This window comes from Carassius carassius, chromosome 40, assembly GCF_963082965.1.
Source record: "Carassius carassius chromosome 40, fCarCar2.1, whole genome shotgun sequence".
NCBI lineage: Eukaryota > Metazoa > Chordata > Actinopteri > Cypriniformes > Cyprinidae > Carassius > Carassius carassius.
In genome coordinates, this window is record NC_081794.1 from 28,017,830 (window position 1) to 28,044,920 (window position 27,091).

Here is a 27,091-nt window from a genome sequence, read left to right on the forward strand (position 1 = left end):
TTTAAGAATTAAGAAAAATTGTAATTTGACCCATACAATGCATTTTTGGCTATTGCTAAAAATATACCCCAGAGACTTAAGACTGGTTTTGTGCTCCAGAGTCACATATATAAATACATAGGCCTGTATATATATATATATATATATATATATATATATAAATAATATACTGTATATGACAACCGATTCTTGTCATAGCACTTGCATATTATGCTCTTTTGTTGGTTTTGATTGCTTCTATTGGCATCAATCATAAGGGCTTTGGATAGAAACGTCTGCTAAATGACTAAAATGTAAAAAAATTTAATCTATTAGAATGTTATGAATAAGTAGGCCTTTAGCCTTATATAGTAAACCTAATACTTTAACTACTGTGCTTTTGGATTATAGTGAATGTTGACAAATTTTGTCTGACTCTAGAATCGAATGAATATGAGATTATTGCGGTTGGATTATTTGCTATTATTTAAAATAACTGGTAATAAAACACACACACACACACACACACACACACAAACACAGTAGTCTAGTTTTACGAATCGAATCGTTTTGCGAACTGGAAAGAACCGACTCCAACGAGCGATTCATTCTCTAGACGAGTCGCTTCCAAAGAGAGTTAGTTTAGTTGCATGAAGAAGAGTCAGTGTGTTCTTGAGCGCTCGTTTACTGAGAGGGGAGTCTGGATACACACTTGGACACAGAGTTTGCGTTCTTTTAAGTGCTCATCATGCCGGTTTTTCACACGAAGACGATCGAGAGTATCCTGGAGCCGGTGGCCCAGCAGATCTCTCATCTGGTCATCATGCACGAGGAGGGAGAGGTGGACGGGAAAGCCATCCCGGATCTCACCGCTCCGGTGGCCGCTGTGCAGGCAGCTGTCAGTAACCTGGTCCGGGTAAGAGCTCGGGGTTTCTCTCTTTATAAGCGCGAATGCACGTGTTAAACTCTCAGGTGGATGTGAAGTATCGTTGTTTGGTGTTCATGTATCCGCGAAAGTTTCCTTCAGTTCTCTCTCTGGCTTTGATCCAAGCCGAGTTCCGCCTTTTCCTCTTGGATGTCGCCCTTCCCACTGAAACACCGCTGCGCCACGACATGCACTTCAGTGCATCTGATATCTGACCAAAAAATGAAACTAGTCTTTTAGCTGACGATTTATGCCAACATTACATGTTCACTCCCCTTCAGAAACATGAGGTGAGCTGCTCAAGGTTACACACGAATCAGTGCTCCACTCTTAAATATAAAGGTTTTTATTGGCATCATATTCTATCTATAGTCTGAAATCTTCATAAAAATGTTTGATGCATCAAGAAAAATGGTTCACTTGAAGGTTCTTTGGGAGTCTTGTATGGCATTGTTTGGAAACTTTGAGTGTTGTGTGATTTTAACCCACATTCTTTCATGTAGGGTCTTTCATTTTAGATGCAGAGCGTTCATTTGACTGATTCTTCTCATGAGCATCTGACTAACCTCAGAGAACCTCAGAGTCTACAGCGGTTCAGAGAGATCTAGATATAAGGCATCCACATCAAACCATGATTCTTTAACCTCTGTAGACCAAACCAGAGTCAGAACACTTTAGAAAGGACAACATTTACCCCTGGAATTGGTTTCGGGTACTTTTTACAATAGCACATGTTTTTCAGATCATAGAAAAGACTCACGTTTTGTCATTAAATCTGTTAAGTAACATCCTGCAAATTTAAGTACAATACACATAATGCATATGATATCCCTCCCAACACAATAAACACTCTACTAGAATAGAAAAAAATTAAATCATTTTGTTTAGTTATATAATTCTATACTGTATACAGCCACTGATGTCTGTTTTTCTTTTTCTGACTTCTTTCAGTTTTTATATTTACACATGAATAGAATCATTAATTTCATTTTATATATATATATATATATATATATATAATATATATATATATATATATATAAGTAATTATAATCATAAGGATATGATACAAATAAAAACGTTATTTTGAAATATTATATATATATATATATATATATATATATATATATATAATTAAAATTAAAATTATTTAAAAATAAAAATATTTTTACAAATAAAATATAGAATATGAATCATTTAAATATTACAATTTTAATTAATTAATGTGCAATTATTTTTACAAATAGTACATTCATTTTACAATAATTAAATAAAAATGTATGCATAAAATGTAATTGTTTAAAAACATTATTTTAAAATGATGATAATAATAATAATAATAATTAAAAATTATTTAAAGAAATTGTGATATAATTTTTTTTGTATTTATAGTATTTATATAAAATAATAAATTTAAATAAGAATAAATTACACATCTGTAATTAAATATATAAATCATTGAAATCATTTTTGTTGTGACCTCAAGCTCTAGTTAATTTTTGGCGCTGGATCTCACATTACGACAGATCTGATCTGCTGTCAGTCTCACGTGTTTAAACAGAGGAAGGGAAGTCTGTCCTGGAGAGATTCTGGAGCTGTCTGCTGTATGAGTGTGTGTGCGTGCATGTGCGTGCGTGTGTGTGTGTGTGTGTGCGTGTGTGTTCGTGCGCGCGCATGTGTGTGTGTGGTTACCTAAAACAGAAACAAAGCCTTCAGAAGCCTTTAAATTCATCAACACACTTCTGCTCTTCAGTTATTCTTAGCCACTGTCCAGAGTTAACTTCAGACTCCTGAAATAACACGGACAGTGGTTTTTCCTCCTTTGAATCTGACTTGAGTCTGTCTCACAGTAACTCAATATCTGCTAAAGCTGAGAAGCTGAGGTTTGAGTTAGATGAGGTCATGAGTTGTTTAGGCGTCTAAAGGTGTTTTAGTCTGAATGCATGTGTAAGTGTGACCCCACCCACTTAAACACTTCCTGTCTGTGCAGCTTTAGAGGATGTTGTTTTCTCAAATATTTCACGCCGTTGCGGTTTCCAAATATCACTTCAACTTCAGTTAATCTGAGATTTTCTGAGCACTTTACAGCACGAGGCTCAGTATAGTACAATATAGGGCTGTAGCTATCGAATATTTTAGTAATCGAGTATTCTACCAAAAATTCCATCGATTAATTGAGTAATCGGATAAAATGTGTTTTTGCTAAAAAAAGTGCAATATTAATTATGCAAGAGAAAATAAGACTCCTGGGTCTCTTAAAATGAACAACTAAGTTTCCTTTTTTTAGAAAAAAAATACTTTTTAAATGCATAAAATGCAATGCATACATCAAAAATAAACATTTAATTATTACCCATTGTTTCTCTGTCTGCACTTGTACTGTGAACAATGACAATAAAGTTGACAGATAAGTGCCATTCATCTTTTCAAATAGCTGCCTTAACACCTGTTCTTAAGAAACTTGGCCCAGACCCAAACAATTTAGATAATTACCATCCTATCTCAAATCTTCCATTTATTTCAAAAATTCTTGAAAACGCAGTGGCAGCACAGGTTCATGCTCATCTTAGTAATAATAACTTGATTGAGTGTTTTCAGTCAGGGTTTCGTCCTAAGCATAGCACTGAAACTGCACTAGTGAGAGTAACGAATGACCTGTTAATGGCTGCTGATGGCGGGTTATTATCTATTCTTGTTCTAATTGACTTGAGTGCAGCTTCTGACACAATTTCACACAGTATTCTCTTTCATCGACTATCTGGTTCACTTCATACCTTTCAAACCGCACACAGTTTGTACAACTAAAGAAATTTAATTCCCAACCTTCTCCTGTTAGCTGTGGTGTCCCCCAAGGCTCTGTCCTAGGCCCCCTATTGTTCCTAATTTACCTTCTCCCACTCGGCAATATCTTTTCAAAATTCTGTATTAAATTTCACTGTTACACCGATGATACTCAGCTTTACATTTCTACAATCTCTGATTCCATTCTCCCTCCCGCCTGTCTTACCAACTGCCTTCATGAAATAAATGTTTGGTTTTCTGCCAATTTCTGCCAACTTAATGCCAGTAAGACTGAAGTACTCCTCATTTGTACTAATTCTACTCTCTCTATGTCATGCAATTTTTCATTATCCCCTGATGGTTCTTCCATTTCTCCCTCCTGCCAGGCTAGGAACTTGGGGGTCATCTTTGACAGTACCCTATCATTTGATGCTCACATTAATAACATAACCAGGTCTTATTTTCATCTCCGCAATATTGCTCGCCTCTGTCTATTTCTCACTCCGCATAGTTCCTCTATTCTTGTTCATTCGCTTGTCACCTCCCGCATCGATTATTGTAACTCTCTATTATCTGGTCTACCACACAAATCTCTTTATAAACTCCAGCTGATTCAGAATTCTGCAGCTCGTATCATAACCCGGACTTCACCTATTGAACACATCACCCCATCACTTCAACAAATACATTGGCTTCCTATCAACTTTCGGATTGAATTTAAAATTCTCCTCCTCACATACAAATCTCTTCATAACCTTGCTCCACCTTACCTTTCAGACCTCTTACATCCCTACACCCCTTCTCGAACTCTCCGTTCCTCTTCACTGGGTCTCCTCCATACAGCTTCAGCTTGCCTAACCACCATGGGCCATAGGGCCTTTAGTCGTGTTTCTCCTCGTCTTTGGAATTCTCTCCCACTCAACATCCGTAATTCAGACTCTTTAGCTCAATTTAAAGTCAAACTTAAAACGAATTTATTCAGAACTGCTTACCTTCTATGATTACTTTGTGCACTCAAGTCCAGTATTTTTATTCTTTCTTATTTATTTATTTATTATTATTGCTTTTTTTATTGACATTGTTATTTGCTGTTATTTTCTGTTTTAATATTTTTACTGTTGTTACTTGTTGTACGGTGACCTTGAGTGGTTTGAGAGGCACCTTAAATAAAATGCATTATTATTATTATTATTATTCAGTTGGGGTTTAAAATAAAGCATTTTCTGAGATGCACATTAAACACATAATACATTCATTTAATTTATCTTTTAATTATTAAAAATTAAGCAAACTTAACTTTTTGGTAAACAAAGGGGATTTACTATTAAAAATAAAACATGGAAGAAATGTTGTGATTAAATCTTAAAAAAACAGACTTTTGTTTTGACGGGTTGACTTGCCTTTACAGTTCTGTGTATGTGATACTACAGTCTATGATGTGATATATGACGCTAGTTTTACTCAAATCAAACGGTCATATGCTCATGAAGTGACTGTCAGAGCAGTTCTGGAGATGTTGTTCATGTGTTCACGTCCTTATTTATTGAGACAGCAGACGCTGAAATCACCGGAGCGTCACGCGCGCTTCCGTGTGTTTAATGAATGAAGACGCGCTTCTGCTCCATTCATTAACACAGACACTGCTGACTCCTTGCAGTATGCGACTTCGGACGCAGCGCTTGTGTCTACTTCCGCTTTGTGGGTGAAGTAAACGCGTAGTGTCACATTTTAAAAAATCATTGCGAAAGAACCTGACGTGAGATTTCAAATAAATTAAAAGAGGCTTCGAGGCAGAGGAATTTGCCTCGATCAATTTTTGTAATCGAGTTACTCGAGGAATCGTTTCAGCCCTAGTACAATATTAAAGCTTTATTTGTGTAATTTGGTTTGTTAGTGGTGTTTAGTGTAGTTTGCTTTAGTTGAAGTTGAAATAAAAATTATATCTAGTGATATAATTATATCTAGCGCGCAGTTGAATATTCTGGGACTATGTATCGATAAGAAGTTGCTATGGACTAATCACCTGTCAAACACCGACAGTGTCTTGGAGCTCTGCGTAGGTTGGCCAACAAGCAATCCAGAAAAAGGCACTGAAAATCATTGGGGAGGATGAGGACACTGCCCTAAGGAAATATGCAATCACCCAGCTCAGCCAACGTAGAATTGTTGCAGCAACAACTGTGCTTTTTAAAAACTGTCCAGAGGATCTCAAATCTCTGCTACCCCCACCTGATCTCCTTTGCCGAAACCACTCGGAGAGCACGACCAAGTCACGCCCTAAAACTCCCCAAGTCCAACACCAAATGCTTGGGTAGGAGTTTTCTTCATTCGGCTGTAACAACTTGGAAATGCCTCCCCTGTCCTGTAGTAGGTGAAATCACCTCAAAGAATGTTCAGGCCTTCAAGAAGAGACTAAACAAACACCTACTCAGCTAAAAAACTGTAATCTCCTGATGCTTAATGTCACTGATCCTATATATCTAGTCCTGAGCAGCTGCAGATCACGATAGGCTCTCGGAACATGAACTGTTAATGCCTGTATCTGCTTAAGCTTAAAAAAAAAAAAAAGAATATCTATATCCAGTGAATAATTATATTATAATTATATATATTATATATAATATATATATATATATATATATAATATATTATATATATATATATATAATAATTATAATTGTTTAAAAACATTTATTTAAAATATTAATTATATTATTTCAAATGATTTTAATGTAAAAATATATTTTAAAAAGTAAATATATAATACTTATAATTCTAAATATTAAAATATGAATTAATATGCAATTCAAATCTGCTATTATAGAAGTAAAATAATAAATATGTAAACATAATAAAACAATTTTTTAAAAACTTTATTTTAAAATAAAAAATAATCGTTTTAAAAATCTAAATAAACTATGCAAAATGTAATCATGTGATATAAACATTTTATATTTATATAATATATTTATGCTTATATAAAATATATATTTTATAAAATAAATTGCAATTACATTTACAAATATTACATAATAAATTCAATAAAACAATAATGAATAAAAATGTATTCATTTCAAATATTTTGTATATTTTTTAAGTAATGATACAATATTATTATTAAATTAAAATATTAATATTTGCACCTATCCGAGAAGAATAATCAAATGTATTTGTTTAAAAACATGAATTTAAAAAAGATTGTTATGTAAAACAACTTAAAATAAAAAAGTTAGGGTTTATATTAAATAAAAACATTAAAATTTTATTTACATTATATTTAACAATTATATTTGCATTAATAGTGAATGCATTTCTCTTGCGTTGCCATCTCTAGATTCATAGATTTTTTTTATCTTGTAGTCAGAAGTCAGTGAGTTTGGATGCCTCCCATGATTTTTCACCGATCTAAACATGATATTTTCACGCCGTTGCTCAGTGTTTTGTGTAGCAGCACATATTTTGTGGTCAGTGCTGGGAATGTGCTCCGTGTCTTCTTTAGGATCTGTGTTGAGTTGTTCACATTTCTCAAGACCACACGGATGAAAACCTCCTCCCTGCACTGCAAGACAAGCGTTTGTCATCTGAAGTGAGAGAAATACGGCTGGATTAGAACTCCTTCACTTCTGATTTTAGGAGATTTCTTTGAGAAGAAAAGCACCGAAGGAGAAGGGAGTTGCAACCTTAAACAGAAGCTGCATTCATCACGCACAAATCAGTTTTTCAATTATTACAATTTGATTGAATCATTAAAGAGAATACAGAAAAATTTAAAGCTGGAAACAACAATTTTGGGAAAGAAATTACATTGATTTCATAGGTCCCTAAAAATGTCATTTTTGTTGAATTTTTTTAATCAGTTGCTGTTAAATCGGATACATTTCATGACTTTGGTTAATTAAACAGGTGTTTTGATTAATAAAATGTATTTTCAGACCCTAAAATTAAAAAAATAAAATAAAATGTAAAATAAAAAACAATTCAGAATATTTACAATTCTAGATAAATAAATAAACCTCAAAACAAATAGAATTTTTGGGAAAAAGTAAATCAAATTTGATTAAAAAAAAAAAAAATATATATATATATATATATAAATACAGTATTTACATTTCATAGGGCTCTAAAAAAAATATTGAACTTTATAAATTGTAAGTAAAAGTTTAAATTATTAGTTTTTATTTAATTAGATATGGCTTTTGATTTCTAAAACTTAATTTAATTTAAAAATTCAAATGGAACTTTTTTTTTAATTAACAGAATTTGTTACAAAAAAAATTACTTTTAATAAATTGTTGTCATATTGTATAAACTTAAATTAGACGTGCTTTTTTTATAAAAAAAAAAATAAAAATTCGGAAAATAAAAGAGAATTTAGGGAAAATAAAACAAATTTAAATTAATTACACGTGTCTTTTGATGAATATTATTTAGTTTAACTATTAAAACAGAATCCAGAAATGAAAATAAATGAATAAAACAGAAATTGTAAAAACTAAAATAATAATATTAATAATACTTTTTATAAGGCCTTTATTTCTAAGTGGTCTAGTTTCAAGAGGGTCCATTACTGTGTGTTCATATTTGAGGAATGCTTAAAATATTCCTGCAGATGTTCCAGAGCTAAGAGAGAAGAGAGGAGAGGGCTTTAGTCACTAAACTGGGAGTCTGTTGTTGGGACCGACCGGACAGATATACAGTCTCTCTCTCCATTCATCCAGAGCATTTATCATCAGCCAATTACACGCTGAGATGATGTGTCCTCGGTCGGGTTTGGAAACGAGAGCAGAGCTTCATTCATGCAGTTGTTTGGGTGCCAGCTATTTATTGCTTTCATATGTGGAAAGGAATGGATTATGTTCTGGTTAGTGAGGTTTATTAAAAGGGTTTAAAAACCTGTCGAGATCTGGAGAAGACACTTGTGGATTATTGTGATTTTTTTAACTCCCATTCTGACGGCACCCATTCACTGCAGAGGACAAGAAAGAGAAACTCTAATCTAATCAAAGTGACGTTTCTGCAATTTTCCACCTTTGGAGTCTCTTTTTACTCCAAATGCAAGTATTTTTATGGTATTAGGTGCTATAACTCAATTTTAAACTATGAAAATGATTGTCTTATTCAATAGAGTCGAGCACAGGAGCTGTGTGTGTGTGTGTTTGTGTGTGTGTTTGCTCTTCAGCTCTGAGGGCTCTTCTCAGCGTGTGTGTAGAGCATTGTGAAGCGTGTACAAAGAGCCGTCTGTTAGCCGGACGCGAGCAGACTGTTCTTGACTCTGCGTGAAGCACTTCATCAGCTGCTGAGAGAGTATAATGATGGTTACAGGAAGTGACTTCATCATTAGGTGATGTTTCAGCCTGAACTGTCCTTCATGTCCATCCAAACCCGTGTGACTATCTTTCTTCAGTGGAAATCAAAAGGTGATGTTTTACTGTCGTAGTGAGGCTGTTGAGTTCCAAACGTGAAGTAAACAGCAACATGAAAGTAGTTCACATTACTCATGCACTGTATTTTGAGTCTCCTGAAGTCATGGGATTGCTATGTATAAGAAACCAAGTAAAATTGAAGTGCTATTCACTGAAAATGATTCACTTTTGTTGTTGGATTTGAGTAACGAAAAAAAGGATAAATAATATCTGCATTTGTATTTATTTTAATTATTAAATTTTGAATTAATTTAATTATTTTGAATTTATTTTTGTTTTATTTTAAGTTGAATAATAATATCTAAATAACTTTTATTCGAATTAGATTTAATTAATTAATTGTAGGGAATTTGAGTCCTTTAGAATTATGTTTGATGTATTTCAATTAATGTCAGTTATTTCAAATACATTTTATTTTAATTAATTACTCATTATTTATAATACATTTTTAATGATTTGGAGGAAAAAATAGTTAAAATATTACACATGTTTGTTTACTGGTATTTTAAATATTTTTGTACACTTATTTTAATAAATGTTTACAAATATGAATGAATTATTTAAAATGATTTTAGATTTAGTTTATTTTTACAATAATTTTAGAATTCATTTTTATTAATAAGTTTATTTTAATTATTTAGAATAACTACTTTCATTTATTTCAGTGAATGGATGTATTTACTTTATGACCACAGTCTGTAATATGAAGAACATTTCTATAATTTATGCAATAAATCTCTTTTTGTGTTCTACACAAAATAGTGAAAGATTGAAAGGCAACACTTTGATTTTTGGGGTGGACTATCCCTTTAAAGCAGTGTAGGCTTTGACTAAACCTGTTCTTACCTGTCTGACAGGAACACTGTAACCTGACAGCTGTGTGTGTGTGTGTGTGTGTGTGTGTGTGTGTGTGTGTGTGTGTGTGTGTGTGTCTGTGTCTGTGTGTGTGTGTGTGTGTGTGTGTGTGTGTGTGTGTTAAACACAAACAGCTGGTATGTGAGTGGTGTGAACTGCCAGACACCCATCATCGTTTCTATTTTAGCTGAGCAGCTCATAAAGAAGAACATGCTGCTCTTTTCTGTGAGGAAAAGCAGTGAAAAATAGAGAAATGAACCAATGTCATGCATCATACGAGTTTAAGGGACCTGAGTCTTTTCTAGAGACCAGAATAACTCAGAGATGTGAAACCGGACTTATTTCTCATCACATTGCAGAAATAAACTAGACTTGAGTATATACTGAGAACGACAGACTTGGGTTTTTGCATCGTGTTAAAATCCCATCAGTGAGCTAATTTTGGAAGAAACCGGTTAAACGTGGCCTTGAGTTTCCTAAGCGAGACCATATTATCAAGCTATTTTGTACTTGGCTTGAGAGACTTAAATCAGCGTAATTACTCACTGGTTACAAGATGACGTGAAGCTAAAAATACTGATTCACAACCCTTTAGTTGCAATCGATGTTAATTTTATCAAAATATCATTGCAAACGTGTGCAGTGTGGACAATATAAAGAAAAAATAAATGCAAAAGTGGAGTAAGTTACTCTTCAGCTACTCTCATGACGGAAACGAATCATTGAATCTGAGCTGAATTGATTCGCTTAAACGATTTTATTGAAAGAAATTGGTTATTTATTTATTTGCTTTATTTCCATGATTATTCTTTTGGTTTGCACTGAAGAAATAAAGTCACACATTCTGGAAATGAAACTTACATTCTTGTGCATTCAAATATTTTAATATATGAAGAAGCAATGCGTCAGCTGCTTACATGAACACCTCTGACACTGAGTGTTTTATTGAAATGAATTAAATTTATATGATTGTGTGATTTTTTTACGTTTACTGTGTGTTTTGTGTGTGTGTGTGTGTGTGCAGGTGGGCAAAGAGACTGTTCAGACCACCGAGGATGCCATCATGAGGAGAGACATGACGCCTGCCTTTATAAAGTAAGACAGACACACACACACACACCTTCTGTTGAAGGTAAAGGTCATGGAAGGCATGTTAAGTGTGTGTGTTCCTATGTGAATAATGACACTCTGCAGCATCAGCATTTAGTTTGAAATGAAAATCTGTGTGCAACAGCAACCTCACAACTCTTTAACTCTTCTTCCTTCATCTTTTTCTGTATTTGTAAAAGCCACGGCTTTGATTGGCATGGAATGCATGAACTTATAAAATCGTGAATGCACTGTAAATCACTTTTGGATAAATGCGTTAATGTACATTTAAATACTAACTCTGTTGTCTGTGTGTGTGTGTGTGTGTGTGTGTGTGTGTGTGTGTGTGTGTGTGTGTGTGTGTGTGTGTGTGTGTGTGTGTGTTGAGGGAGGAAGTGCTCTAAAGCAGCTGTGTTGACTAATAAATCAGGTGTTGACATGCTGGAGCAAACACAGCTACACCTCCCGAGAGGAGCACTAGAAATCATACAGAATCTCTGCTTTACTCGTGAATTCTGAATTATGCTTTTCAGATCATTCAGATTTATCTGTTTTGTTGAGTATTATATGGGTTGTGCACAATGAAGTTGATATGCATTTGGAGATTTGAGGCCACATTATGGACATGTAACAATGTATCAAATGTCTGCATTGCATCACTACTCATTTGCATAAAAATTGAGCTCAACTTAAAGGGACAGTTCACCCATATATGCCACATCGACTCGTCCTAAACCCGTATGACACAAAAAAGACATTTTAAATAATGCATTAGTCTTTTGCACTCTTACAATGGAGACAGGGCACTTTTAAGGTTCAGGTGTTGTTCTTCCTTGTTTGTCTACAATTAAAAAGACACGCTTTAAAAATACTGGAGCCAAATAATATTCGTCTCATTGAATCATTGAATCTTTTGTCATATTCATTATATTATTTGTGATTTTGACTTGAGAGACTAGAGCTTGCATGCTTCAAAACCTACAAAAACACCATAAAATACTGATAATCTTCATCTTGTGTGGGATATTAAGTGCTGCGAACAAATAGAGTCAGTGAGTTGAACTGAATCAGTCTCATTGAAAATGAATGGCTTCAGTTGATGTAAGTCTGCAGATGTCTGTCAGTGTGAACGTCCCTCAGGATCACAGTGCTGTTTAGGGAATAACTAATCAAAATAAAACAGGAACTAGCTGAAAATCTCCTGAACCATACACCATCTCTGCTGATCTCAGAGCCCACAGACGTGCTGTCTTTGTGGATGTTTTCAGCCGTTCACTCAGACGTTGTGTTATTCTTATGGTTGAGGTGTGCTCAAACATGATTAATGTACAATAACCACATGTTAGAGGAGTCTGAAGCTTTACATTTACATTTATCCATTTAGCTGACGCTTTTATCCAAAGCGACTTACAATTGCTATATATATGTCAGAGGTCGCACGCCTCTGGAGCAACTAGGGGTTAAGTGTCTTGCTCAGGGACACATTGGTGTCACACAGTGGATTCGAACCCGGGTCTCTCACACCAAAGATGTGTGTCTTATCCACTGCGCCAACACCACCACCACCACAAGCTGAAGCTGCTTGGAGTCATTCATGAGTTTATTCTGCTGCGCTCAGATCCTGACTCCGGAGGAATGGATGGATTACTGATAATACACAACCTCTGTCTCCCTCTAAATATAGTCTGTGTTCCTGTGTGGCCTGGAGCAGTGATGCTGATTTAAACTCATATGCATTACTGTTGCCTACACACACACACACACACACACACACACACACACACTGTCGTGACCTTGCTCTCCTGTCTCTCTCTCTCACACACACACACACACACACTGTCATGACCTTGCTCTCCTGTCTCTCTCTCTCTCACACACACACACACACACAAACACACACTGTCGTGACCTTGCTCTCCTGTCTCTCTCTCTCTCTCACACACACACACACACACACACACACTGTCGTGACCTTGCTCTCCTGTCTCTCTCTCTCTCACACACACACACACACACACACACTGTCGTGACCTTGCTCTCCTGTCTCTCTCACACACACACACACACACACACACACATATCTGTGTGGGGGCTGGCCGTTAGCAACCAGTGTATCACCCATTCACTGGAAGCATGGCAGCCCAGAACACAAACACTAGTTTAGATTCTCTCACGCGGCGCCACGGAGTGAAAGTGGTGTCCGCAGTGAATGTGGAAGAATGCATATTAGCCGTCGGAAATATTGTTGGTCATGACTGTATTTTAGCGGCATCTAGGATGAATAATGCAATTGTGTTGTTTTTAAATTCTGTTGAGAAAGCAAACGAAGTAGTGGAGAGAGGTATAGTTATTAGCGGTTTGTTCACCCCGGTGATTCCCCTCTCTACCCCCGCTAAAAAAGTCACTTCGTCTAACGTCCCGCCGTTCATAAAAGACGAAATGCTGACAAAATAACTTTCGCGTTTCGGAAAGATAGTCAGCCCAGTGAAAAAGATGTTTCTTGGCAGTAAATCAGACTTGATCAAACATGTGGTATCTTTCAGGAGGTTCACTTACATGATCTTGAAAGATAACCGAGACGAACTCAACCTGAATTTGAAACTCAGAGTCGATGACTTTGATTATACTGTTTTCGTAAGTACGGATGTGATGAGGTGTTTTGGCTGTGGGAAAACGGGGCACATATTACGAGTTTGCCCAGATAACAACTGTACAAATAAACAAGACGTTTCAGGTGAAGCCTGTGACCAGTTCAGCACGGGTAATGTTTCTGATCCAGGGCCATCCACTAGCGAACAAACTGAAACACTTCCTCACTCACAGACTGAGGTGAATCAGGACAAGGCTGGGAATAATCAGGAGAATGATTTATCTATCCCTGTGCTTGAAAAAGGTGAGCCTAAGGCTGGCGACATGGATGTTTCACATGATAACATAGTGTCTGATTCACAGTCTCCTTCAGAGAGAGTCAACTTAAGTGATGATTTAATGATGTTTAGGGACATAGATCAGGCAGTTTTCAAACCCCGTTTAAAGAGGAAAAAGATTGATGAGGTCTCTGAATCAAAGCAAACTAGAAAAAAAGAAAATGAAAATGAGTTTGAAGTTGATAGAGATGATGGTAATGAGAGCGATGTCTCAGATTCTGGTGCTTCTAGTTGTTCTCAGACTGAATGGACATGTCTAGAGTATGATGCTGGTGAAATCAAGAAGTTTTTAAAGGTGTCAAAAAACGTGAGGGGAGTACAGGTTGCTGACTATTTTCCAGACATAAAACGTTTTGTGGAAAATACGAGGGCTTTCATGACTGAGGGATGTTTCACAAATAAGGAAGTCTATAGGTTGAAAAAGTTTGTGACCAAACTAAAAATTTAATGGTTAATGGCAGTACAAATGATTCTTTTTTTGGCTCTTTATGGCTGTTTTTTTCTTTATGGTTTTAGTCTATTTCTTCATACTTTTCAAATGGGTGACATTCGCATTGCATCCCTAAATGTGAATGGAGCAAGGGAATGTATAAAACGCACATTAATATATAACACTATGAATCAGAAACAACTTGATGTTTTACTTTTACAAGAAACACATAGCGACACAGCAAATGTGGATGAATGGACGAAAGAATTTAAAGGTCTCTCTTTTTTTAGTCACAAATCCTCACTTAGCGATGGTGTTGCTATTTTATTTTCCGATAGTTTTACTCCCTGCTCTACTGAGATGGAAGAGGTTGTGAAAGGAAGATTGTTAAAGGTTCGAGCCAAGGTTGAGAATCACACTTTTATTTTTATATGTGCATATGCTCCAACTTTACCAACAGAAAGAATGAGCTTTTTATACACCCTTTGTGAGACGCTGAACAAATGCAATGGTGAAGAGCAGTTATTTTTAGGTGGAGACTTTAATTGTGCAGAAAGTAGTTTGGATAGAAATCATGTAGAGCCACATTTACTTTCTCGCAAGCGACTTATTCAGATGATTGAAACAAATGACTTATGTGACGTATGGAGGAGTCTAAATGGGAATCTAAAGCAGTATACATGGGCACATGCTCGTGATAACAGGTTGTCTTTAGCACGTCTGGATAGATTCTACTGTTTTAAACACCATCTTAGTACTTTTAAAAATTGTTTCATAATTCCAGTTGGTTTTTCCGATCATAGTCTTGTTATATGTACAGTTACTTTACACTCTGTTAAGCCGAAAAGTGCATATTGGCACTTTAACAATAATTAATTAAGTGATGCAAATTTTAGATAAACCTTCAATTGTTTCTGGAAGAATTTTAGGAAAGAAAAAGATGATTTTCAGTCTTTACAAAAGTGGTGGGAGTTTGGCAAAATACAAACCAAACAATTATGTCAACAGTATACTCACAATGTCACAAAAGATATAATAAGATCCATGAAAGAATTAGAAGAGGAAATTCTTAAATTTCAAGAAACAGCACAGTTAAGTGGAAATCAGACACATATTGAATCCCTTTTTTTAAAGAAATCTGCTTTGTCTGACATACAAAGAATAAAGGCACAGGGGGCGCTAGTGCGATCACGTTTTAATGATATAGACCAGATGGACGTACCCTCAAAATTCTTCTTTAGTCTAGAAAAAAAGAACGGTCAGAAACGCTTTATACATTCTTTGTTTTCTGAGACCGGTTCTCTTGAATCAGACCCTATTGAAATTCGGAAAAGAGCAAACAGATTTTATGAAAAAATTTATAGTTGTGAGCACAGAGAAGATCAGGTTGTTGAACAGTGTTTTTATGAGGAGCTACCAAAGGTCTCTGAGGACTCTAATGCAGAACTCAAGAGAGCTATAAGCCTGGAAGAACTGCACGAAGCCCTCCAGAGTATGGAGAATGGCAAGGCCGAATCCCAGTTGAGTTCTGTAAAGCCTTTTGGCCTGTGATAGGGGAGGATCTGCTGGCGGTTCTCAGCGACAGTCTAGTCGGAGGACTTCTGCCACTGAGCTGTAGAAGGGCGGTCCTTACCCTGTTGCCAAAAAAAGGTGATGTGAGAGACATAAAAAACTGGCGACCTGTATCATTATTGTGCTATGACTATAAATTGCTCTCAAAAGTTCTAGCTACTAGACTAGGAAGGGTTTTGGAAGAGGTAATCCATTCTGGTCAGTCGTACTGCGTACCGGGAAGATCAATCTTTGATAATATTTATTTTATAAGAGACTTATTTGATGTGTCAAAAATATTGGGAATCGACATGGGTTTGATTTCTTTGGATCAAGAGAAAGCGTTTGATCGTGTAGAACACGATTACCTTTGGAAAACTTTGCAAGCATTTGGTTTTAGTTCTGATTTTATAGGTTATATTAAAATTCCTTATAATGACATTGAGAGTCTACTGAAAGTTAACGGTGGCTTATGTGCTCCTTTTAAAGTGTGTCGTGGTGTACGACAGGGGTGTTCTCTGTCAGGAATACTTTACACTTTGGCAATAGAACCACTTTTAAATAAGTTGAGAAGAGTTTTAGAAGGGGTATCTTTACAAGCCCGTAACAGCACTTTGTGTTTGTCAGCATACGCTGATGATGTGGTTATTATACTTAGTAAGCAAAGTGACGTGGATCTATTTTTAAAAACATTAAGAGAGTTTGAAACCATATCTTCAGCAAGAATTAATTGGGGTAAAAGCGAAGCAGTACTAATAGGAAAGTGGGAAAGAGGGGTACCAGTACTCCCAAGTGGATTAAGTTGGAGAAAAGATGGCTTAAGATATTTAGGAGTGTTTTTAGGAGATGAAACAACTGTTCAAAAAAATTGGGAGGAAACAGTTGAAAAAATTAAAGGTCGCCTATTGAAATGGAAATGGATTGTAAAGAGTTTATCATATAGAGGACGTACTCTGATTATTAATAATTTAGTGGCCTCTTCTCTTTGGCACCGACTGGCATGCATTGATCCACCTGTATCGATAATTGTTAAAATTCAGTCCCTTTTAGTAGACTTTTTTTGGGAAAAGATGCATTGGATACCTCATAATGTATTGTATTGACCAAAAGAAGACGGAGGACAAGGGCTTGTTCATCTGCAGAGCAGGACTGCAGCTTTCCGGCTACAGTTCATACAGCGTTTCCTCACTGGTCCAGAGACTTTAAGCTGGAGGCCGGTGGCCAGGACGATTCTAAAGACTGCTGAAGGACTATGTTTGGACAAGTCATTGTTCTTGTTAGATCCCGGAAAAATTAACACCTCCAGATTGCCACAGTTTTACAAGAATCTTTTTAAAGTCTGGGACCACTTTCAAATCAAAAGAACTGATTCTCCGTCATCATTGTTTTGGCTGTTGAAGGAACCTCTGATTTATGGATCACGGTTGGACATTCTAGGAGCGTGTGGGACAATATCAGCAGACTTTATTAAAGCTAAGATCACAACACTTGGGTGTTTAATTAAAGTGTCTGGTCCAAGCTTTGAAAAAGCTGAAGAGGTAGCTGTTTTATTGGGTGTTAAATCCACTAGAATTGTGGCACAAGTGTTAAAAAAACTGTACTCTGCCTTTACAACGGAAGAGAAAACAATGCTTCAAGTTTACTGTGAAGGGGAAGTTATCCCTAACGAGAGGGATCCGTTTCCGAACCTGTCTCTTTCACCAAATTTAGGTGAATATGCAGGGATTTTTCTAAAATCTGAAAAGTTGACAGATTTGTGTTAAAGCAATGGAAAAATGTTTTACAAAGATTGTGTAAAATCTTTTAACAAAAAAGAGTTACACGAAAGAGTTGACACACCATGGCGTACTGTTCTTAAGATGAGTGACAATGTCAGACCAGAGTGGAGAGCATTGTACAAGCCACCGTTAGCTAAAAGAGATGGAGATTTACAATGGCGAATTTTACACGGCATTATTGCCGTTAATGCTTTTATTTCTGTTTTAAATCCGGATGTTGGCAAAGAATGTCCTTTTTGTTTCCAGAGAGAAACAGTTTTTCACACCTTTCTGTACTGTTCAAGACTAAAACCTTTATTTGATAGTTTGCAGAATCTTTTTAGTTGTTTTAATGAGAAGTTTTCTGTACAAACTTTTATTTTAGGTTTTAAAATATGTTCAAAGGCGAAAGCATGAGTGTCATTTGTTGAATTTTATTTTGGGTAAAGCCAAAATGGCGATTTATATCAGTAGAAGAGATAAAATTGAGCAAAAAAGTTAATACAATGTTGAAAGGGTATTTGCAGCAATGATCAAATCAAGGATTGTAATTGATTTTCGTTTTTACAAAGCAATGGATTCTTTAAATGTTTTTGAAGGAATATGGTGTCACAGAGGAGCATTGTGTTCTGTCATTGAGAATCAACTTCATTTTGCACTCCACTAAAAAAAAAAAAAAAAAAATTGTAACAGGATTTACATTGTTTTTATTTGAATATTTTTGATAAATAAAGATGATTGAAAAATCAAAATCTCTCTCTCTCTCTGTCTCTCTCTCTCTCTCTCTCTCTCTCTCTCTATCTGTGTCTCTCTGTGTCTCTCTCTCTCTCTCTCTCTCTCTCTCTGTGTCTCTCTCTGTCTCTCTCTGTGTCTCTCTCTCTCTCTCTCTCTCTCTCTCTCTCTCTCTCTCTCTCTCTCTCTCTCTCTCTCTCTCTGTGTCTCTCTGTGTCTCTCTCTGTCTCTCTCTGTCTCTCTCTCTTTCTCTCTCTCTCTCTCTCTCTCTCTCTCTCTCTCTCTCTCTGTGTGTCTCTCTCTGTCTCTCTCTCTCTCTCTCTCTCTCTCTCGCTCTCTCTCTCTCTCTCTCTCTCTCTCTCTCTCTCTGTGTCTCTCTGTGTCTCTCTCTCTCTCTCTCTCTCTCTCTCTCTGTGTCTCTCTCTGTCTCTCTCTCTCTCTCTCTCTCTCGGTCTTGTTCTCTGTAGGGTTGAGACAGCGTGCACTAAACTGGTTCAGGCGGCTCAGATGCTGAAGGCCGACCCGTATTCAGTCCAAGCCAGAGATTATCTGATCGACGGTTCGCGAGGGATCCTATCAGGAACCTCTGACCTGCTTCTGACCTTCGACGAGGCCGAGGTGTGATGTGTTTAAAACGATTTAATGCCTTCATCGCTGTGCGTCTGAGCTCGTGCTGACAGAACATCTGCTCTTCTCGCTGATCTCAGGTTCGTAAGATCATCCGCGTGTGTAAAGGGATTCTGGAGTATCTGACCGTGGCTGAGGTGGTGGAGTCCATGGAGGACCTGGTCACTTACACCAAGAACCTGGGACCAGGTATCTTAATCCTGAAACAACATGAGTCGTGTTTTATATGCAGTTATGTGGAGCAGGATTTGGACCAATAAGATTTCCCTGTGGGCGGGGCTTCACACTGTGATGATTATGTGGCTGATTAGGACAAAACAGATCAATTTGGACGTTTTGAGTTATCGCCTTATGCATGTTATGTTGCTTTTTGATCATTTTTTTTGTACTTCTGTAATTGTTACTTCTTACGTTATTTCCTGTTTGTTTGTTATCTGTTTCTGATTTGTGAAGTGCATTATAGATGAATACTTTCCAGATTGTAAAGATAAAAAATTATAAAACAAGTTAATAATCGTAACAATATTTACAATAAATTATTTAAATACTTCTAGGAAATATAAATAAGCTACTGTTAAAATATTGAGCGCTTTTAAAATGTGCTTTAATTTTTTAAAGTGCATTATAGATTAATACTTTCCAGATTGTTATGTTATTTTATTTGGGCAAAAAACTAATAAAAATAAATGGTAAATAATATTTAAAATATTTGAAATAAAATAATAAAATATTTCTAGGAAATATAAATAAGCTACTGTTAAAATGTTGAGTGCTGTTAAAATGTGCTTTAATTTTTAAATTGCTTAAATTCATATTTATTTATTTATTTTTTATTTATTAATACTTTCCAGAATTTATTTATATATATATATATATATATATATATATATATATATATATTTATATTTAAAAGGTAAGTGATATTTAAAATATTTGCAATAAATATTAAAATATTTCTTGGAAATATAAATATACCATTTAAAGTGTTTTTTTTTAAAAGAAATTAATACTTTTATTAATCAAGGATACATTAAATTGATGAAAAGTGACAGTAAAGACATTTATAATGTTACAAAGGCTTCCTGTTACTTTTTAAACTTTCTATTTAACAAATTATCTCCAATTATTGCTTAACACTTCGTGTTGCATTTGATTTTTTGGGGTGTTTTGCTTCTATAAATGTCTGTAATTTTGCTGCTTATATTTTTTACTAGATTTGCTCATCATCTCTTATTCTGTTGCTCATTTATTTTGTGTTCACGTTTATTTTGGGCTTTTTAAAAGTGATCTTGAGTGGTGCTTCATTTGGACTAGACGGGTCAGTCAGTCCCTGTTTAGCAGATAAAGCATCACACATCTGACCGTGTTTGTGTTCACAGGCATGACGAAGATGGCCAAGATGATTGACGAGCGGCAGCAGGAATTAACTCATCAGGAGCACAGAGTCATGCTGGTCAACTCCATGAACACCGTCAAAGAGCTGCTGCCCGTCCTCATCTCAGGTCTGATCTGACCCCTGACCTCTGACCTCTTACATCCAGAGATATTCATACGTTTATTCATCAATGATGCATTAAATTGCTCTAGATGTTTTCTATTTGAAACCAATTCTGCTCTTTTGAGCTGTGAATCCTGAAAAATAAAATGCATCCGCAAAAATATGAAGCAGCACGAAATGTTTCTAAATCATCATATTTTCATGATTTCTGAAGATCATGTGACACTGAAGACTGGAGGAAAGATGATGAAAATACAGCGGAGCATCACAGAAATAAATTACACTTTAACACAGATTCACACAGAAAACAGCTGTTTTACATTGTAATAATATTTCACAATTTTTACTGTATTTGTGATCAAATAAATGCATCCTTGATGAGCAGAACATATCTGTTGGTGTCTCACGCAGGCATCAAGATCTTCGTGACGACCCGGACGTCTCAGGGGAAAGGTGTGGAGGAGGCCCTGAAGAACAGGAACTTCACCGTGGAGAAGATGAGCAGAGAAATCAATGAAATCATCCGCGTGCTGCAGCTCACGTCCTGGGACGAGGACGCCTGGGCCAGTAAGGTGTGTGAGAGGGCAAAGGTCACGTGTCTTCATGTGCATGCAGGATAAACCCACCTCACAAACACACAAGACGCAGTTTACTGTCCGCTCACACGCATGCACGAGGCTGTGACCTTATATTCTTTATCACACATATTATACATCATGCATGCATATGCATTCTAGTGTTGGTTTGAACATGAAAAATATATTGCAAAAGTGTGTTTAAATCTAGATTTGAAGGGTGGTGTTTGCAAATACAGGTGTTTGTGTGTTGAGTTGGTTTGAGGTTTTTAGGTTGTGAAGTAAATCCTGAGGTTTGGCTGGGATAGACATGAGCACACTGACAAGTTCTTCCAGATCACTTTTGGACTAAAGATACATTAGAGCTGAAGATTGTTGCCTCAAACGTTTCTTGCTTTGTTAACTTGTACGAGTAAAAATGATGCGGTTGAAGGAACCTGGTTTCTCTAGAGCTGCATGCTATTCATTAATGCATGCATGGAAACATCAGCATATCAAACATCACAAATGCATTCCACGAAAAAATAAAATTCGAAGAAAGAATATATGTCTTAAAGAAATGGAAGAATTTTTTCGGACTGTTAAGATTTTATGCATTGTGACAGTAATCACTATGACAATTATGCAGATTTTCATTACTGTTATGAGGTAAAAAAATATGATTCAGTTATTTAAATTGAATTGGAGAGTATTTTTTTACTATAATTAGTGTGGACATTTTACTATTTTTTTGAGTATTTGTAAAATATATTTATTTTTATATAGTTTTATAGTAAAGTGATTTTTTTATTATTAAAATAAAATGTTTTATTCTCATTACACAAAATGCAGGGGGAAATAATGTAAATGTGAGTATATTAAATATATTTTATATAAAAAAATTACAAATTAATAAAAAGATGTTATGCATTGTAACAATTAATCATGACAATTACGCAGTTTTACCCCCATTTTTCATTACTCTTATGTGGGGAAAAAAAAAAATTTTAGTTTTCGTTTTTTGTAATTATGATATATTATCATTTTTATATAATCATTTACGGTAAAGGGATTTTTTTTACATTAAAATAAAGGGTCATTTATATTTTCATTACACAATATGCACATGTGAATATAATAATTATATTTTATATAAATATTTAAATTGTCAAGCCTAAAATCTTAACAGTTTCTTGATAAAAATATTCTAATATTTTCAGATATTTTTTGCTCCTAATTTTGGGGATGAAATCTGGAGGTTTTGGGAGATGAGGTCATGTGCTCGAGGTCGAAGGTTAAATCTGTCAGATGTGGCTTTAGTGAGAACGGAGCTTGTGTTTGTGTATCATCAGTGTTTCTCTCCGTGCATCTTTTCACTGGTTCTTGTTCACATGTGTGCTCTGTTTCTCCTCTCTGGGTTTGTGTTCCTTGCTGTAGAAGGTAAGGATCTGTGCGCATGCGCGCTCTCTCTCTCTCTCTCTCTCTCTCTCTCTCTCTCTCTCTCTCTCTCTGTCTCTCTCTCTCTCTCTGTCTCTCTCTCTCTCTGTCTCTCTCTCTGTCTCTCTCTCTCTCTCTCTCTCTCTCTGTCTCTCTCTCTGTCTCTGTCTCTGTCTCTCTCTCTCTCTCTCTCTCTGTCTCTCTCTCTCTCTGTCTCTCTCTCTCTCTGTCTCTCTCTCTCTCTGTCTCTCTCTCTCTCTGTCTCTCTCTCTCTCTCTCTCTCTCTGTCTCTGTCTCTGTCTCTCTCTCTCTCTCTCTGTCTCTCTCTCTGTCTCTCTCTCTGTCTCTCTCTCTCTCTCTCTCTCTCTCTCTCTCTCTCTCTCTCTCTCTCTCTCTCTCGAGGTTTGGAGTGAAGTGTGTGATGCTAACAGTTTGATTGGACCATTTAAATCAGTTCAAGTCAAGTTTATTTGTTTAGCTCTCTTCACCATACAAGGCAGCTTTACAGATAAGTTTCTGCCAGAGGTGGAAACTAACGAATTACATTTACTCGCGTTACTGTAATTGAGTAGCTTTTTTGTGTACTAATACTTTTTAAAGTAATTTTTAAAATCTGTAATTTTACTTTTACTTAAGTATATTTTGTTTAAAGTATTGTACTTCGCTACATTTTAAAACACATTAATTACTGAGTAAAAAAAAAATAAATAAAAAAAATAAATCGCTCCCTGGAAACTACGTCAGTAAATAATGGGCAGGAGGGCAAACTGGCGCTAAAATCACAAGAAAGATGCAGACGGTCAAAACAGGCGTTAGTGGTGCAGACACCGCTGAAAACGAAACCCCGTCATATTCTGAAGTTGAACTCGAAGGAAATGAAGTGAACCCCTGGCCATATGTATGCTCTATTATGCAGTGTAAGCTGTACTTGCCTAGGAAGACCAAACTAGCAGCTTATAAAATCTCGACAAGACATCAACCCTTCGCAAGAAGAGGTAAGCTAAATAATTGCATCGTTGCATTGGTGGTTAAAATGAAGCTTTGACATTTTAGCAAGAGTTTTGCACAAATTAGCCAAAAAGACAGTGGTGAGGAGTGTGCTATATATATCATCTGCGATACTATCATGTTTTTTGTTTTAATGATGTGCGCGCGCATTTATAGTGCGTTCTTTCACTGTGTGATTCAGTCTCCTAAAATGCATTTAGAATGATCACAAAGTTTAAGATATAGGGGCAGAAAATTCACATATTTATATAATTTCATATATTAAATCAAAATCACACAAAGAATGCCGTCTTTTCCACCAAAAATCATCATGAATATATACATACATATATATATAACAGTTCAGTAAACAAGTTAAATAAGAGACTTGCGTTCAGACACCATATTGCCTTTTTTTTTTAGCTCTATTTCTACAACAGAAAATAATTCCAAACACAGCCACCCCTTATGAAAGGAAAATATATTTACCAATATAATATATCTTAAAATATATTGTAATATATTAATTTCCCTTTTTATTTTCTAAAATATTATATATTTGAATACATTTAATAATATATTGATGATACATATATTACATAATATATTGCAAAATATACAAATGATTGCCGCTTTCAATATATTGCAATATATTGGAAAAAATAAATATATATAAGAATATATGCCTAATATATTACATGATATTTTCCAATATACTGCAATATATTTTTGTTTCATAAGGGACCAAAGCACAGTTTTGCGTCTCTGAGCAACGTGACAGTGTTTCGTTCCTGAATGAATCAACCGTTTAAATGATTCGGTTCAATCGCAATGACTCACTTATTAACAGTGACTTGCTGACACATACTGGCCATTTTAATTTTACATTAAAAGTATCTTTTGATTTTTTTTTAATTAATTTCTTATCATTTCAAATGAGTATTCAACATTTTATGTCTTGTATATCAAAACATTATTCATGCATTTGTAACTGCAGGTTAAATTATTTCTTGTCCTGCACTAAACAGTGTAATACATCTAAATGCCACTTCCAATGAATCTTCTGCATTTCCTCTGCATTAAAAGATGAGTTTGTTGATACTGATTTGCCTGGTAACAGCCCAAATTTTTTATTATTCTAAATAACTGATTCCTTTAATTAAAAACAACTAGTTTGAGATTAATAGGCCTATCCCAGGGGTGTCAGACTCAGTTCCTGGAGGGCCATAGCCCTGCAGAGTTTAGTTCTAACCCTGCTCCAGCACACATATTATGCGCTGAGTCCCAATTCTACTAGAATTAGAAACTAGAATTAGTACGTCCCAAATCGTAGTATGTTGAAAAGAGTATTCCAAAGATACCCGGATGGTCTACTATTTCCGGTTAGAATTCGATGTGCAGATCAATGCACACTCTAAGGGCTAATATTGCCCACAACCCATTGCGTGCGGGAGGGAGGAACTTTGCGATGGCTTTGTTACACACACTGCACATGAACGTCAGAATCAGCTGCCTCACAAACGACCTGCGTTTGGTTCTACGACGACGACGCCCTGCTTCTTCACCCCTCAACTTGGTAGAGGAACACATTATAAAATGTATTGTGAAAAAAAACGATGAGAAAAAAAGATGGGAATAGTAAATAAAATTTTATTGGACATACAAGAATGAATGAAACAACAGTTGTGGTGTGCGTAACTAGGCAACCATGTTGTCGTTCACGTTGCATGACGTCATCGAAGTATGTCCCAGAACGTGCATACTCTTTTGCTACACACTCAAAAGTATGTACTTTTTCCTCACAAAAAAAGTACATACTTTTAGGTCTTAGTATAAGTAGGCGAATTGGGACTCAGCAATGTAGTTTTCAAATAAACCTAAATGATTAGATTAGCTGGATCAGGTGTGTTTAATTAGGGTTAAAGGTTAAATCTAAACTGTGCAGGACTGTGGCCCTCCAGGAACTGAGTTTGACACCCCTTGGCCTGTCCCATTTTTGACTCCCTCCCACTGTTAAAATGTAACTAAGTAATTTTTACTCTGAGTAAATTTTAAATGAGCTACTTTTTACTTTTACTTGAGTTGATTTTTAGACTGGTACTTTTACTTGTACTTAAGTAAAATTTCATTAATGTAATGGTACTTTTACTTGAGTAGAATATTTTTGTACTCTTTCCACCTCTGGTTTCTGCATTATATTTAGCTTGACTCTGTCACGATCTCGCGTGTTTTGCTTTTTATTTAATAATCGCCATCACAGAAATGTAAAAGTTTCCTTTTCCAGCATCAAGCCATCTAAAAAAAAATGAAAAGAACTAATAAAATAATGAGTATTTAGGAATGCAGTTACTTAGAAATTATTTTTTTGTTCAATATAGTAGTTAAATTATTTTGTTATAGGTGATAACCAATATGGAGGTTGTTTATGCTCACCGAGAAAAACTGTAAAATAGTGAAATATTATTACAATGTGTTAAAGTGTAATTTATTTCTGTGATGCTCCGCTGTATTTTCAGCATCATTCCTCCAGTCTTCAGTGTCACATGATCTTCAGAAATCATGAAGATATGATGATTTATAAAAATAATTATATATAATTAAAAATATATATAATTTATTAACAAAATTATATGCTTTTTAATAAACATTTAAATATATAAGATGCAGCAAAAATAATAACTTTTAAATGCGCATTTAAGAAAAAAATCATATAAATTGAGGATTTAATGCTGGAGAAGGAAGCAGAGGTTTGTCACGGCTCACGGATGGCTTCATGTTTAACATGTGTCTCCCGCTGGAATGTGTGTGTGTGCGTGTTTAATCTGGTATTGCTCTGAGATCGTGTGTGTGTGTGTGTGTGTGTGTGAATGCAGGCTCTCATCACTGAACTGTAATATATATAATATGTGTGAATAACCTGAGCTGGTCATTTCCTGTCTTCACTCCTCCTCCTCCACATCATTTCCTGTCTTCTCTTTGCACCTGTTTAAAAGCTTCTTGAACCAGTCTAAGCTGGCCCTCTCAGCCCACAACCCCTTTAAAAGGCCAGAAAACCACCTTAGACTGGCTTAAGACTGGCTTCCAAACTAATAAATGAGCCTAGACACAGACGACACATAGTCCAGGTTTGAGAAGAGCCTAAGACAGTGGGTTTGACCGATGAGAGGAACTGTGAGGTGTGTGGGTTCGAGTCTGACACTGCAGAAGTGTTAAACAGCTCGACTCGGAGGAAGATCTGCTTCAACAGAAGCTTCAGTATCACTTTCATTATGTATTCACTTGCATTGATTAAAATATAATGATATAAATAATATATCAATATTTCTATTATTTTTTAAATTTCTAGTAGATTTATAATGTATATGTATAATGCATAAAAATATAAGTCACTGGTCAACTTCCATCATCTTCGCACTATGGAGAAGAAAAGCACACAGTTATCCAATCTTGAGCTAAATTGACATAATTACCTGAACTGTGATCTGACTGAAGTCAAATGATCAAAAAACAGCTATGAAATGTGACATCAGAATTAAAAA

At 35.5% G+C, this 27,091-nt stretch overlaps 1 protein-coding gene across 1 annotated transcript in view; it reads left to right on the plus strand.

Moving 5' to 3' along the window:
- Nucleotides 1-603: 603 nt before the first annotated feature.
- The window catches only part of LOC132122500 (vinculin-like), a 44,930-nt gene continuing 18,442 nt past the window's right edge, over nucleotides 604-27,091 (plus strand). The window contains exons 1-6 of the mRNA XM_059532854.1: nucleotides 604-895; nucleotides 10,988-11,058; nucleotides 18,917-19,067; nucleotides 19,157-19,265; nucleotides 20,456-20,578; nucleotides 20,986-21,146. Coding sequence (XP_059388837.1) covers nucleotides 728-895; nucleotides 10,988-11,058; nucleotides 18,917-19,067; nucleotides 19,157-19,265; nucleotides 20,456-20,578; nucleotides 20,986-21,146 — 783 coding nt within the window. The 5' untranslated portion in view covers nucleotides 604-727. The remainder of the gene's footprint in view (nucleotides 896-10,987; nucleotides 11,059-18,916; nucleotides 19,068-19,156; nucleotides 19,266-20,455; nucleotides 20,579-20,985; nucleotides 21,147-27,091) is intronic.